This window comes from Xenopus laevis, chromosome 8L (genome assembly GCF_017654675.1).
Source record: "Xenopus laevis strain J_2021 chromosome 8L, Xenopus_laevis_v10.1, whole genome shotgun sequence".
Lineage (NCBI taxonomy): Eukaryota > Metazoa > Chordata > Amphibia > Anura > Pipidae > Xenopus > Xenopus laevis.
In genome coordinates, this window is record NC_054385.1 from 10,956,760 (window position 1) to 10,972,608 (window position 15,849).

Consider the following 15,849-nt stretch of genomic DNA (forward strand, 5'->3'; position numbering starts at 1 on the left):
AGAGTTAGAAGAAAAAGGCAAATAATTAAAAAAACATTAAAAATAAATAATGAAGACCAATTGAAAAGTTAATAAGAATTAGCCATTCTATAACATATAAAGTATATATAACAAAAAGTTAATTTAAAGGTGAACCACCCTTTTAAGTATGGCTATGGCTGTTTATTTGAATGCTTATTGGATGCTTTTTGTGGTTGGACCTTTTTCTATAACCACTACACTACTTTTTTTTTGGACTTTTTCATCCCATTATGGGCTAATTGTACAGTGAGGGACTCTGGGATAGGGAGGTGGGAACCTCTGTTGCTTTATAGGTGCATGTGTGCACTTGATTCTGTACCGTGACCAAGATTGGGTTGCACGAAATGTCGATACTTTGGTGTATTATTAAATACAGCTCCCCAACTGCATATAAATGCGTGTGTGCGGCTCCTTCAAACTGTCATTGAAATACTGATAGCTGCCATACTGTTCCCTTGCTGAGGCACAATGAAAGTATAGTCTACTTGAGACTCCAAAGAAAGGCTGACCAGATGAAAATTATTTATATCTTTACTTGCTATCAATGCATTAAAATATTAAATAAGAAAACAAAAATGGCATACATGAGCTAAAAGAATTCTTTTGAGACTGCTACTTCCTATTAACCACAGGTAGGTGTTGAGGAACTACATTTCCCAGCATGCACAGCCATCCTGAAGTGTAAAGGGTGGCTGCTGGGAGTTAACAGCTGCCTGATGGACAAGAGTTGGACAGACCTGGTTAGATGGATCCAGCAGACATGTGGGCTGCCTGGTGATACTCAGTAATAGGAAATACATGTGCAGCCAGGAGGCAACGGCTGAGAGTATTAGAGCAGATTGGAGCATCCTGCTAAACAGGCAGGATCTTCTGAATATAATGGGTGGCTGAGAGCTGGAGAATTTCATAGGCTAATGGGTATATATATATATATATATATATATATATATATATATATATATATATATATATATATATATATATATATCCTCCTATATAATAAAGTTGAAGTGTTTCTGCGTCCAGTCCCTGTGTCCATGGGATTGCGCTACTGCGCATGTGCCCCACAGACCGTCTCCTAGCGACGTAGATAGACGCGCAACGGACTACATATGTTCTAGCGCCCGTTAATTTAACGGGCTTAATGTCTAGTATATATATATTTATGGTATTTCTATAATGACATGCATTTTTGTTTGAACTGTGACGGCCAATAACAGTGCCGTACCAAAGGTCACAAGAGCTTACATTCTTTGCTTACATAGTGTGGGAATTTTTCTTGCAGAATGCTTGAGACCCATGGGTAGCAGATTTGGGGCACTGAGCTAAAATTGGGGTAAATAGGTAATGGAAGGGTATAAAATCTTGGTCACCAGATTTTTTCTCCCTTTCCCAGGACATGGCCCCCCATCTCATGTACCTGACCCTATCAGACCCTCTAGCAGGTTGCACCCCTATAGTATTTATGCCAGCAGGGAATGGGTTAAATGAAAGGTTCATGCTCCGACTAAGTCACAGTGTAATGTACACATTCATAATTGCAGTTTGTCTTAGTTTTTTTAATGATTATTTTTGGTAGTTTGTGCCTTATTTGCCATCCTTCTCAGCATCTTTCTATCTTGTTAGGGGTCAAAATCCTACAGCAGGAAAACAAATGAGCTGGCAGTTGGTTGTGGCAAGTGGAGCGAGGATGTGACCCAGGTGGGGGTGGGCAAAGGTTGGGGAGCTGGAATGAGTGGGGGCTTGCCTTGGGCACCCTTAGCTTTTGGGCCTGGCTCCTTAAAGAGAAAGGACTGGTGAGAATCAAATGTGTAACATACCTCCCAACATACCATTTTTAGAGGGACAGTTCCTTTTTTGACAGCTCAACCTGCAGTCCCTCATTTTTACTCAAAAGTCCCTTTTTTCTCTGCACTGAACAGCCAGAAAAAGCAACAATGTTTCTAACTTAATTGGCTTTTGGCAGAGAGCCCAGAACAGCCACAGCTGCTTATAAGATACTTTTGTAACAATTTCAAGATAAGGAAATAAGTAATTGTAAATATAAGTTAACAGGTCCCTTGGCAAATGTTAGACTCACAGCTTAAAGGGCAATTCACCTTCATTAGCAAAACTGTAATAACTGGAAAAAAAAACACAGAAATATGTTCAAACTTTCATAACCTGACAAATTTTGTAAAATGAACATGGTAATTAGGGGGTGTGGTCACAAAAATGGGCGTGGTCAAAAATTTAGCGACACTCATCAAACTGTTTTGTCCTGCTTTTTATTTCGAAAATGTTGGGAGGTATGGTGTAACTAGACATTACTGGGCCCCACAGCCAGTAGTGCAACTACAGGACACCACCTGCCCGCACCCCCTACTTGAGAGGAGGAAGGGAAGGGGGATTTATCTACTGGTATAGAAGAAGCAGAACCCCCCTGTGGGGTCTGCTTATGCTATAGTTACGCCACTGCCTACAGCAAAAAAAATTTAGGGTATAAATTTATTGTGTAGGGCTGCTGCCTGCAACACTCAATGAAATCCGCTTTATCCTAACCTGCATTAAAGGTCACCTTACACCCATCTCATTCTAATTCCAGGTTAATGCAACTCATCTTCCACCCTCACTGCATATTTCCTTGCTGAGATCTCATCCCTTGGCATAATGACAGCTGAAAGGACTGGTTACTGGGCACAGTGGAGATGAAAATAAGTGTGATAAATGAGACAGGAATTGGGCTGCTTGTGAGTTGGAGCACTCAACACAGATGGGACTGTTTAGTCTTTGCTGACATCTAGTGGCGAGTTTGCTAACTGCAACACTTGTGTTTTGTACAGTTGTTTCTGGTACATACTTAGCAGCAGTAGATAGACTACCCCTTCAGTTTCAAGTTGCAAAGTGTCTTACAAAGGTTTGTTCACCTTTAAATTAACCTTAAAGTGATACTGACACTAAAAAACTACTTTTTAAAATATGAATGTACATTAAAAGTTACCTATAGGTCATGCTGATTGTTTTTTGCGGAGAGGTTTGTTCTTGTAAGTAATTGTCAGTTAAAGTTACTAAACCATGATTGTTTTGCCAACCCGTTTGTCCCATCTGAGCCTGTCAGTTAGAGATTCTAATGCTCATGGACTCCTGCTGCAGAAATATGGCAGCCCTCATACAGGAACATGGGGCATCAGACAGGTAATGTAAAAGCATTGGGTAATTACTTTATGGCAAAATTATAAGTCGCTTTCAAAGGCAATATTATGATAGATGTAAAAAGTTGTTTAATTTCTGGTGTCAGTATCTCTTAATGTATTTACGTAATTTACCTTTCTGTTCAGCGGCTCTCCAGTTTGGCATTTCAGCAGCTATCTGGTTGTTCGGGTCTTATTTACACTAGCAACGAGGCAGTGGTTCGAATGAGAAACTGGAATATGAATAGTAGAGGGAAATTCAAAAACTATTAATAAAGCAAAAGCGAAGACCAATTAAAAAATGGAAAATTCTATCATACTTACCGTAATTTTCCTTTCCTGGACTGAAGCATGGCAGTAGGCACTAATGGGTTAACTCCCTCGCACAGCGGAAGGACAGGAACCAATAAACCTAATTCCCAACCCCCTTACCCCATCTCTTTCCCTGTCCGAGCTCAGGTACTGAAGGGGTGGGTCGTGCCTACTGCCATGCTTCAGTCCAGGAAAGGAAAATTACGGTAAGTATGATAGAATTTTCCATTTTCCTGTCCTTCCGCATGGCAGTAGGCACTAATGGGAATTAACTAAGCAGTACAGACTTTGGGCGGGAAAATCATTTATTAAATTGAACAGAAGAGAGGACTTTAAGCCCGAAACCAGCTTTGTTTACGGAACAAACATCAAGCTTATAACAACGAACAAAAGTAGATATAGAGGACCATGCGGCTGCACTGCAAATTTCTTCCGGCGTAGCTTGAGCCTCGAATGCCCAGGACGCAGCCACCGCTCTAGTGGAGTGAGCCTTAACATGGGGAGCCTGCATAGCTTTGAGTAAATACGCCTTTTTCATACAAGCTTTTATCCAGCTTGCAATCACACGCTTAGAAGCTTGATGGCCCATAGAAGATCCTTTAAATAGCAAAAAGAGACTATCACACCTCTTGAATGCCTCGGTTCTTCGCAAATATACTGACAAACACCTCACCAAATCCAGCTTATGCCAGTTTACTTCTTCTTCCGTCGCGGGGTTAGGGAAGAAAGCCGGCAGCACAATCTCCTTACTAGCATGAAAGGAGGAAACCACTTTCGGGAGGAATTTCTCTGGTAGCCTTAACGTTACTTTATCATGTAACATTTTCAGATATGGTTCTTTCCTCAGCAATGCTTGTATCTCCCCCACTCTCCGTGCTGACGTTACCGCTATCAAGAAAGCAGTCTTCATTGACAGGAGGTCCAAGCTAATTGACTCCAGAGGCTCAAATGGTTCCGTCATGAGAGACTGAAGAATAAAGCGGGTCACTAATGGATACTCCGCCCATTTGACTTTCGTCAATGCTGACAAGGCTGACACTTGCACTTTCAGGGTAGCCAAGCTGAGATTCTTCTCTAAGCCTGACTGCAGAAAATTTACTACTGCCGACTCGGTTGGTGATGTAAATGAATCTCCTGACAATGTACACCATTCCCTGAATCTTTCCCAAATCCTATGGTAGGTATTCTCTGTTGATGGCTTTCTAGCTGCCAACAGTGTGTCAATAGCCATTTCTGCGAGCCCAAGCTCTGTCAGCTCTTTCCGCTCAAAAGCCACCCCGTCAAAGCCCATTTTTGTGGGTTTGGGTGGAATATTTTGCCTTGGCATAGCGAACCCTGGTGATAGGGTAGTTTGACTGGATTGTCCAATGCCATTTCCCACAACTGGGCAAACCAAGGCCTTCTCGGCCACCAAGGCACTACTGCTATAACTGTAGCTTTGTCTTTCTGAATTTTGTTCAATACCCTTGATATGATCGGGATCGGCGGAAAAATGTACGCCAGTTTGAACATCCACTTCAGACTGAAAGCATCCTGACACAATGCTTGCCTCTCCGGGTACCAGGAGCAGAACAGTCTCACCTTCCTGTTCCTGGATGTAGCCATGAGGTCTATCTGCGGGAGGCCCCAACGATTCACCAATGTCTGGAAACTCCCCTGCGACAACTCCCACTCCCCTGGGTGGAGTGTCCTCCGACTCAACAGATCTGCCAGAATATTCTGACGACCAGGGATATAAGTTGCTGACAAGTCGAGGAGATTGTTCTCTGCCCATTCGAAAATCTCCAAAGTCAGACTCAACAATTTCCTGCTGTGAGTCCCTCCTTGTTTCTTTATATATTTTACCGTCGTTATATTGTCTGACTGAATGAGGACTGCTGTCCCTTTGAGCTGACTTTGAAAGCTCACTAGCGCCTGCAACACCGCTTTCAGTTCCCTGAAGTTCGAGGACCACGTTACTGCCTCCGGTGGCCATATGCCTTGTGCTGATATACATGCCGTATGAGCCCCCCATCCAAGGCTGCTGGCATCCGTCGTGACCATCTGCCACGATGAGCAATCTATTGGCTTGCCCTGAGAAAGATTGAACGGATTTAGCCACCACTCCAGGCTCTTCACTGTTTGTCGTGACAGAATAATGATTTGAGACTGAGTAACTCTTTTCCACTGTTGAAGAAACCCGAACTGGAACTGTCGAAGATGAATCATTGCCCACCTGACGGCATCCTTCGTAGCTACCAGTTTCCCTATTATCTCTTGACAGCTCAGAGCCGTGGTATAAGGAAATTTGATAACATTCTGCACTCTTCGAATAATGTCTTCCACTTTGCCTGGGGGAAGATATAGTCGCGACTGCTTGGTATCCACTAGAACCCCCAAGAACTCCATCCGTTGTGACGGGACCAGTTGTGACTTTTGGAAATTTATTAACCATCCATGTTCCTCTAGAACCATAATGGTCACCTGGACCTGCTGGTTCAGAAGTTGTTCGTTTGAAGCCTTTATCAACAGGTCGTCCAAATAGGTGAAGATCTGTATGCCCTGCAGGCATAGGGCGGCTATGATTGGAGCCAGAACTTTTGAAAAGGTTCTCGTGAAGACGCTAGCCCAAAGGGAAGTGCTCGGTATTGAAAATGCTTCCCCCTTACCGAGAACCTGAGGAATCTCTGGTGACTTAAGAGAATAGGGACATGAAGATATGCATCTCGCAAATCTATCTTTGCTAGCCAATCGTTTATCCGTAGGTTCTGCGAAATAATACTCAACGTCTCCATTTTGAATGACTTTACCTTCAGGAATGAATTTAATCCTCTGAGATCTAAGATAGCTCGGAACTCCCCCGACGCCTTTTTCCTGAGGAAGATCGGAGAACAGATACCTTGTCCCTTCTGGCTTTCCGGCACTGTTAAAATTACTTCCTTTTCCAGCAGATCTAATAAAATGTGATTCATTGCTCGATGAGCTTCCGGCGTTTTCGGAACCTTTGATTCCACAAAAATGCTTCTGTTTGGTTTTCTTGAAAACTCCAAGTGGTAACCTAAGGATACCACTTCCCGGACCCAACTGTCCCTCGTAGTTTTCCCCCAGACTGCCTGGAATTGAAGTAGTCTTCCCCCTACTGGCGGCAGCTGGGCCTGAACACCATCAGAACGATTTAGGCTTACCCTGCTTGAACTCTTTTTTGAGCTGATTTTGCCCGCGATTTCTCCAAAAGGGCTGCCTATCAAATTGCCTTCCAGGCCTATAGGTCTTGGCATCCTTAAACGGCATTCTGTCCGCCCAGCCTGCACGGACTGGCTGACGTCTCACACGCCTTTCTTGCGGCAAAAAGGAGCTCTTGCCCGCCGAAGCCTTAGAAATAATACTGTCGAGTTTTGGCCCAAACAGCAACTCCCCCTCGAAAGGGAGCGCACACAGATTGAACTTGGAAGGGGTATCTGCTTGCCAATGTTTTAGCCACAGCATCCTCCTAGCTGCCACTGCATACCCCATATTTCTGGCTGCCAATTTCAGCACCTCCAAAGATGCATCCGTGATGAAATCAATAGCCACCTTTATATCATCCACTAGGTGACCCACCTTGTCTTTGTCTCCAGCAAGCTGCAGCTCAGTTTCTATCTCTTGCAGCCAGATCTTGGATGCCTTCGCCACACACGTGACTGCTACCGCTGGCTTGCAGAGTAGCCCCGAAACTGAATAGGCCTTCCTCAGCACTGTATCCTGTCTCCTTTCTACAGGATCCTTCAAGGAAACCCCCTCATCCACTGGTAATGTGGTCTTACGAGCCACCCTTGTGATGGCAGCATCCACTTTGGGGGGGTTGGTCCACCGACTCACATCCCCCTCCGCATACGGGTACATCTTCTTCATGTGTCTAGGTTCTGAGTACTTTTTATCTGGTACTGCCCACTCTTAATAATATCTTTTAGTACATCGTGGACTGGAAATACCAGATCTTTCTTTCCTGATGATTTAAACATTCTGTCCTGCTTTTTCTCTTGTTCAGTGTCCTCTAGTTCCAATACTTTCCGGACAGCTTTTACTAGAGGTTCTAATAGATCCAAATCAAACGAGGAATCTTCATCCAATACGATTAGCTCCTCTTCCTCCTCTGAAGTAGCCGAAAGGCTACACCTTGCTGCCCCCTGCTGACGTGCTTCACACTCCGCAGGCACCTTAGGATCACGGCTCTCTTTCCCCATTACTGGGGCACTGGGACCCACTTTCTGTATCACATTAGCTGTCACAGTTCCTACTAGGTCCTCCAGTGATTTAGACATAGACTCCTTAAACCAGTCTCTCATAGCACTCCACTGATCATCTGCTCTTTTGCCAGACATAGATTCCCAGCACATTAGGCATACTTTTTTGTTATGCATCGCTGGATTATCACATACTGAACACTCTTTTTCCACCGCCTTCCTTGAATGATGACTCCTCCTCCTAGGTGACCTACAAAGAAACGAGTTTGTTACCATCACATAGGAGTCACCACACATCTCTCTGATACACTTACCCCCTAGAGGATGACCGGGATCTCCGGCTCCTAGAACTCATGCTCTGAAAAAAGAGGAGTAAACATAAGTAGCTGTACAGTTCACCTAGGTCCCCAACAGGTAGGCCTGCAACACCGCTTACATTCAGGCTCTCCCACCAGCAAACGGCTCCTGCTGCATGTACTGCATACAAAACCTGCTCCTGCTGAGCAACAGGTAATGGGCGCTTTAAGAGCAAAGGGCGCCTCGAGATGACATCATCAAGAGTCTACACAGCGTCTTACCGCGGGATCCGACTTATTGCACTCAGAACGCCTTACTGCACACCCCGCGTCTTACCGCGTTCTAAAAGCCCAGCTACCAGGCTCCACCGGCTATATGTGAACCGGTCACTTCGGTGAGGCAGAGAGGAACCACACCGGCACAGGGGAATCCTTCCTGATGCGAGGACAGGAAAAAAGAGATGGGGTAAGGGGGTTGGGAATTAGGTTTATTGGTTCCTGTCCTTCCGCTGTGCGAGGGAGTTAACCCATTAGTGCCTACTGCCATGCGGAAGGACAGGAAAGTTGCTTAGAACTGGCCATTCTGCAACATACTAAAAGGTGAAGCACCCCTTTAAAGTATTTAAAGCATTGGTTTGTTCCGCTGTAACACCTGTACGACTATCCAGCTAAAAGACCATCCATTCATGAAATATATAGGTTGGTCCAAAATCTGCACACGGGGAAGAGGTCTTGCTCCATCACAATGCTTTCTATTAACTGCACAGTAGAGAACTTTAGGGGCATGGGATGGACATATTTACAGAAGTGACTGAGGAGGGAGGGAGAGAGAAGAAAATGTACAAGAGCGGGTTTAGAGAGAGAGAGAAGCAAATTTACAGAAGGAACAAAGGAGTGAAAAGGGAGGCAGAAAACAGAAGGGGCTAGAGAGAGAATTGGCAGATTTAGAAGGGGGGGCTAAGGAGATAGAGAGGGGTTGGACTTACTGAGGGGACTAGAGAGAGGGGAAGATTTACTGAAAGGACTAGAAAGAGGAAGCAGATTCACAAAGGGGATTAGAAAGAGGGGGCAGATTTACTGAGTTGGAGAGAGAGAGAGATGTCAGATTTACTGAGGGTTCTAGAAAGAGGGGACAGATTCACTGAGGGGATGAGATAGAGGGGGCAAATTTACTAAGCGGATTTGAGAGAAAGAGCAGATTTACAGAGGGATAAGAGACAGGAGGAACATTTTCTGAGGGGACAGATATACTGGGGGTAGAAAGAGAAGGCTAATAGAGGGGAAGAGGCAAATTTACTAAGGGGTTAGAGAGAGAGAGCAGATTTACTGAGGCGGGATTAGAGAGAGGGGGTACATTTTCTAATGAGGGGGTTAGAGAGAGAGGGGCATTATTACAGAGGGTTTAGAGAGGGGGAACATTTTCTAATGAGGGGGTTAGAGAGAGAGGGGCATTATTACAGAGGGGGGGTACATTTTCTAATGAGGGGGTTAGAGAGAGAGAGGGGCATTATTACAGAGGGTTTAGAGAGGGGGAACATTTTCTAATGAGGGGGTTAGAGAGAGAGAGGCAGAATTACAGAGGGTTTAGAAAGAGGGGGGACATTTTCTGAGGGGGCAGATATACAGGGGTTAGAGAGGGGGAGCAGATTTACAGACGGGTTACGGGGAGAGATTTACTGAGGGGACCGGGGGGAGGGGGGATTTAGACGTAAGGCGTCCCCGCTGTGTGTGACATTTACCTGACTGCTGTCACTATATGTATCAATATTTGCGTTACTGAGTGAGTGAGTGAGTGAGGGCAGCGCCTCTGCTGATAGGGTGCGGGAGGTACGGGGTACAGTTAGGGTCAGTCTAGCGCACCAATTAGAAGTTAGCCGTGTAAGTGAGTGAGTGAGGGCAGCGCCTCTGCTGATAGGGTGCGGGGATTGTACGGGGTACAGTTAGGGTCAGTCTAGCGCACCAATTAGAAGTTAGCCGTGTAAGTAAGTGAGGCGCAAGTGGATGATGTTTACAAACTGTACAGAGTGGAGAGTAAAGCTGGAACCAATGAGAGATCGGGGGTTCCGCTCCATTCACATGACTTTATACACCCGCCCCATAGTCACTCAGTTGGACTGTGCTGGTTCCGGTGCTGGGGGGCGGTGACTAAAGTGTGGGTTCCAGTTTGCCAGGTTGGCTGTGTCAGACCCTCCCTCAACTCCCACCTCCTCCTCCCCCGGCTCGTCCCTCCCACACTCCCCCCCGCTGTTACCCTGACACGTACCCCCCGGTTGTGCTGCTGATGGCCCGGCCCGCTGTGTTGCTCCTACTCCCCGGCCTGGTGCTGTTGGCTGTTGTTCAGTCCGGCCCGGAGGGACCCCCTTCCCTGGTCATCGCACTGATCGCCCGTAACGCTGCACATTCACTGCCCTACAGCCTGGGGGCGCTAGAGAGGCTGCACTACCCAAGGGACAGGATCTCACTCTGGTACAGACGTTCTCTCTTATTACTTTAACTGGCTGTCACTGTGTCTGTGGGTGTCACTGTGTCTGTGGGTGGGTGTTACTGTGTCTGTGGGTGTCACTGTGTCTGTGGGTGGGTGTCACTGTGTCTGTGGGTGGGTGTCACTGTGGGTGGGTTTCACTGTGTCTGTGGGTGGGTGTGACTGTGTCTGTGGGTGGGTGTCACTGTGTCTGTGGGTGGGTGTCACTGTGGGTGGGTTTCACTGTGTCTGTGGGTGGGTGTGACTGTGTCTGTGGGTGGGTGTCACTGTGTCTGTGGGTGGGTGTCACTGTGTCTGTGGGTGGGTGTCACTGTGGGTGGGTGTCACTGTGTCTGTGGGTGGGTGTGACTGTGGGTGGGTGTCACTGTGGGTGGGTGTGACTGTGTCTGTGGGTGGGTGTGACTGTGTCTGTGGGTGGGTGTGACTGTGTCTGTGGGTGGGTGACTCTGTGTCTGTGGGTGGGTGTCACTGTGTCTGTGGGTGGGTGCCACTGTTGCTTTATGTGTTTGTGTAATTTAAAATGATTTTACCCCATTTATTACAGGCACAGGACACTGAGCATGGGGGGGGGGGTATTACTCTTCCCCAGTAGATTCTTTTCCCTTGAGTAAATTGGGTAACTCCCCCCACCCACTTACACATCATTCTAATTGGATGCTGTATGATGGGATATAAGCTGCATTATATTATGGCTTGTAGGTGCGCCACAGACCACAATGAGGACGAGACCCTTGATGTGCTGCAGGATTGGGTGGAAGCCGTGCACCCGTTGTACCACTCTCTGCAGTGGAAAGCAGATGTGGCCCCCAGGTACCCAATAATTCTGCTTCTGCATAAAATATACTGGGACACTGAGCAAAGATTCATCCAAACTCATTTTTTGCCTTTGACAGGTGGTACCCTCAGGAGACTGGACCTAAGGACTGGCCCAAGGAGAGATATGAGCATGTAATGAAGCTGAGGCAAGAGGCACTTACCTATGCACGGGAGAAGCAGGCTCATTATATTATGGTAGGTTGGGGCTAGCTGTGGGGAGAACCAGCAGTGGCACTGGATGTGATCCCCGCTCTCACTGCTGTTCATGGCGCCACCATAGCTGAACACACACCTGGATGTTCCTGAAACACTTGATCGTATTGTGCTAATGGAGGAATGATTTCAGGTAGTACAGAGTGCGCAACACTATCAGTCCCTGTAAAACAAAAAGGTTCCTAGTACATTGGCTCTGGTCCTTCCCCTTCTGAACCCCGGGGATTGTTTCATCTCTAATCGTCTCTGTTACAGTACGTGGATGCGGATAACGTCCTGACCAATGAACACACACTGCGGCTGTTGATGGCGGAGAACAAGACTCTTGTGGCCCCCATGTTGGACTCACAGACTGGCTTCTCTAACTTCTGGTGTGGGATAACCCCTCAGGTGAGGCAGGAGAGCAAACCCTTACAGAATTCTCCTGTAACTAACCCTTTGCTTGCACAGAAAGAATTTCCCACATAGAGAGACCCTTTCATTCTTACCTGCCAAATTAGTACTGCTTTTAAGACAATTTCTGGCTCTGGCCATTAGAAGCAACGATGCTCCATCAACGAGCTTTATGAAAAGTCAGTGTTTGGTCACCTTAAAGGAGAACTAAACCCTAAAAATGAATGTGGCTAAAATGCCATATTTTATATACTGAACTTATTGCACCAGCCTAAAAATTCAGCTTGTCAATAGCAGCAATGATCCAGGTCTTCAAACTTGTCACAGGGGGTCACCATCTTGGAAAGTGTCTGTGACACTCACATGCTCAGTGGACTCTGAGCAGCTGTTGAGAAGCTCCAGCTTTACTCTCCACTCTGTACAGTTTGTAAACATCATCATGGCTCCAAACGGATGAGCAGACAATAAGTGGCAAAGTTTCGGGCCTCACAGGATCCTATATCAAGCCCGAAACTTTGCCACTTATTGTCTGCTCATATGTTTTGAGCCAATAAATCCACTTTTTGAAAAATTATTAATTTCGCAGTGTGCTGCAGTATATTGGACTTTTGTATTGATTTTCTGACCCGTGGCAGGTTGGATCTAATACTGTTCAAGCAACTGATCCTAAGGGATATGTCACATAAGGTCAGAGCACTCCCATTATTTTGCAAAACATATTGTACAACATTTCTAGCCTACTTCTTTAGTTAAGCTTTAGTTCTCCTTTAAGCCCTCTAAGTTAAGGAAGACTCCCTTTCCCCCATTATATGCTCTCTTTTTATACTACCCCTGTTACTGTTTCTGTTCCTACCTACAGGGATTCTACCGCCGCACTCCTGACTATTACCCCACTAGGAATCGTCAGCGCAGCGGCTGCTTCCCTGTCCCGATGGTCCACTCTACGTTTCTCATAGACCTGCAGAAGGAGGAAAGCCACGGACTGGCCTTTTACCCCCCACATCCGAAGTACACGTGGACCTTTGATGATATCATTGTGTTTGCCTACTCCTGTCTGGCAGCAGGTGAGAGGTCTTAGATATTATGCACTGGAGGTTTTTGCTGTAGATCGTTGCATGTGACAGTGACCCTGCATTCCATCCTGATATATTTGTATGTGTTTGCTGATATATTGTTTCCCTTAGACCATAACGTATGGGGGTATAGCTTATTGTGAGCCCTAATTTCTAACTTGATAGACAGTTCCCTAAATCTGAAGCAGTTGCTGTGTATATGAATTGCAGGAGTTCAAGGCTACGTGTGCAACACCCACCGCTACGGCTACGTCAATGTCCCAGCGCTTCCGCATCAAGAGATAGAGGACGATGAGCTGAACTTTGTGCACCTTATGTTGGAGGCTATGGGTGAGGAACATGACAGTTGCGGTGTCATTATCTAGAATAGGGACAAGGAGGGGGCCAATAGAACAACTGTGGTGCTGATGCTGGATTTATTGTCACCTTTTTTTGTAGTGGATGGGACCCCATTCCGTTCATCTCAGTTTGTGTATCCACAACCCAAGAACCCAGACAAAATGGGATTTGACGAGGTAAAAGCAAAATGTAGCCTCCATTATATATTCCATAATATATACATACATATTCCTTTCTCTCGTGCTAATATTTCTCCATTATGTCTCTCTCAGATCTTCCTTATTAACCTGCGCCGCCGCTCTGAGCGCCGGGAGAGGATGCTTCGCTCTCTGTATGAGCAGGAGATCACCTGCCGCATCATAGATGCCATCGATGGAGGGTAACTGTCATATAAATGGCATAAGTGAACCCAGGGGAGGCAGCGCTGGGTGCCATGGAGGCTGCCATGTTCTGTCATATCTCATCTGCCGGGAGTGTACAGTTGCAATGATCATTTATTTTCAACCAAAATGTTATTTCTGTTTATTTTTATTGCCCTGTAAACTATTCTTTGTTCTGCTTTAGCGCCATGAACAGCAGTGACATAAAGCGTTTGGGTGTCAACCTACTTCCCGGGTATTACGACCCTTTTTCAGGCCGGACTCTTACCAAGGGGGAAGTTGGCTGTTTCCTGAGCCATTTCCAGATCTGGAAAGAGGTAAAATGATGCCTCTCCAACCCAGGGAATTTAAGTAAACTGACCCCTCTTGACTTGGGCTGGTGTTTTTATGTGGTTGTTTTATGTGGTTGGGGAGCACAGCTTGCTGAGGCTGAAGGAAAATAAAGTTGACTTGAGACGTCTAGATTAGAACAGACATGGGCTGCCAATTAAAACACTCTTGGGTGAGTGTGCAGCTAAATGGGTTCTGTGTAGGCCCATAACAATCCCGTCCTCAATATCTAATCACGGCTCCTTCAGATATCATTCAGGCCCTACAGACAATCCAGCTGCATGAGGGTTAGTTGGTCAAGCAAGCAGATCTTTCCATGAGATACCAGCTCATAGGTAGCACCTTAGAGTGCTGATACATAGACAGCAGCAGAAACCACGCTCCCTAGTACAGAAAAGGCCTTAAATGTATTAGTATTATGTAACTTTTATTTTTACCCTCAGATCACAGAGCGGCAGCTGGATACAGCAGTTGTGTTCGAGGATGACGTACGCTTCCAGCCGTTCTTTAAGCGGAAGATAATTCGCCTTATGAATGATATTCGCAGTGCTGGGCTGGACTGGGATTTGATGTATGAGTGTAGTGATCACAATGCAAGAGCTTAAAGGACCAGTAATAGGAAACACTATGTGTGTGCTTTAGAAGCACTAGCACCCCTTCTGTTGGATATTCTGGTTGGTGGATATGGGTTAATGTGTAGTTTCTATTCGTTGCAGTGACGGGTTTCTCCTATCTGTAGTTACATAGGGAGGAAGCAGGTGACCATGGACCCAGAACAACCTGTGAAGAACGTGCAGCATTTGGTGGTTGCTGATTACTCCTACTGGACCCTGTGCTACATCATCTCCTTGCAGGGTGCCCAGAAGCTGCTCAATGCAGAACCGCTCTCCAAAATGCTCCCAGTGGATGAGTTTCTGCCAATCATGTCTGACACACACCCCAAGTAGGTACCCTCTGCAGAGCTCAGGTAGCCATATAATATTATATATATTATATATAATATATCAATGCCTTAGAACATTTTACAGAACCAATTGTGTGTTTCTATATGTTCCTTACTTGCTTACACTGCCATCCTTCTCAATTCTGTACCCTTAGTAAGGAATACAAGCAACATTTTGTGAACAGGAACCTGCGCGTGTTTTCTGTGCATCCCCTACTCGTGTCCCCGACTCATTACACAGGGGAGCCCAGTTGGCAGAGTGACACAGAAACCTCCACCCTTTGGGACAATGATAATGTAAGAACAGACTGGAACGGGTCGCAGAAGACCCTGAAGGACACAAGGGGAGATTCCCCCTACGTACTACACTCTGCATCACATGATGAGCTGTGACCTATCAGCAGTAACTGATCATGATGACGTGTGACCTCTTATTGCAGTGCAAGATGGTTGTTCATGGAGGGAATGGTGACCTCTTATTGCAGTGCAAGATGGTTGTGCATGGAGGGAATGATTACATTAGGACTCTTGTTAGTAGAGAGACTTTATTTTCCATTGGCTGTCATTGTAAGCAGTATGTTACAAGGCAGGGAAGAAATGTGTTGCCACACTTATTGGCACAAAAAATTGGTGCTACAAAAAAAAAGTGTACTGTATTTTCTATGCTATGTGACTTCATGGGGTAAAGGTTTTTCTGACTTTGAGCCACATACTGGAGCTGTCATTTCTTACTCATCAACAACATGCTGTAATTTATACCCAGATAAGAAAATGTTTGCGAATCAGACTCCCTTTGGAGTTTGGACTTGGAATCACTCAATGGATAATTAGCTTGGGTGCAGCTACTTCCGCATTATTGCGATTGTGGCTCCAGAGCTC

At 45.9% G+C, this 15,849-nt stretch overlaps 1 protein-coding gene across 2 annotated transcripts; it reads left to right on the forward strand.

The window, feature by feature from the left end:
• Positions 1-8,378: 8,378 nt before the first annotated feature.
• Positions 8,379-15,674, forward strand: LOC108704485 (procollagen galactosyltransferase 1). 2 transcript variants are annotated; one of them, XM_041573217.1, is made up of 12 exons: positions 8,379-8,467; positions 11,183-11,293; positions 11,377-11,494; positions 11,768-11,902; positions 12,765-12,969; positions 13,189-13,308; positions 13,417-13,493; positions 13,590-13,696; positions 13,882-14,014; positions 14,471-14,598; positions 14,767-14,970; positions 15,126-15,674. In XM_041573217.1, exons 1-12 carry the CDS (start codon positions 8,463-8,465, stop codon positions 15,361-15,363), a joined length of 1,581 nt encoding a protein of 526 aa, XP_041429151.1. In that variant the 5' UTR covers positions 8,379-8,462; the 3' UTR covers positions 15,364-15,674. The 2 variants fall into 2 exon arrangements, with proteins under 2 accessions (XP_041429151.1, XP_018096545.1); XM_018241056.2 differs by lacking the exon at positions 8,379-8,467 and adding an exon at positions 9,734-10,467.
• Positions 15,675-15,849: the final 175 nt, after the last annotated feature.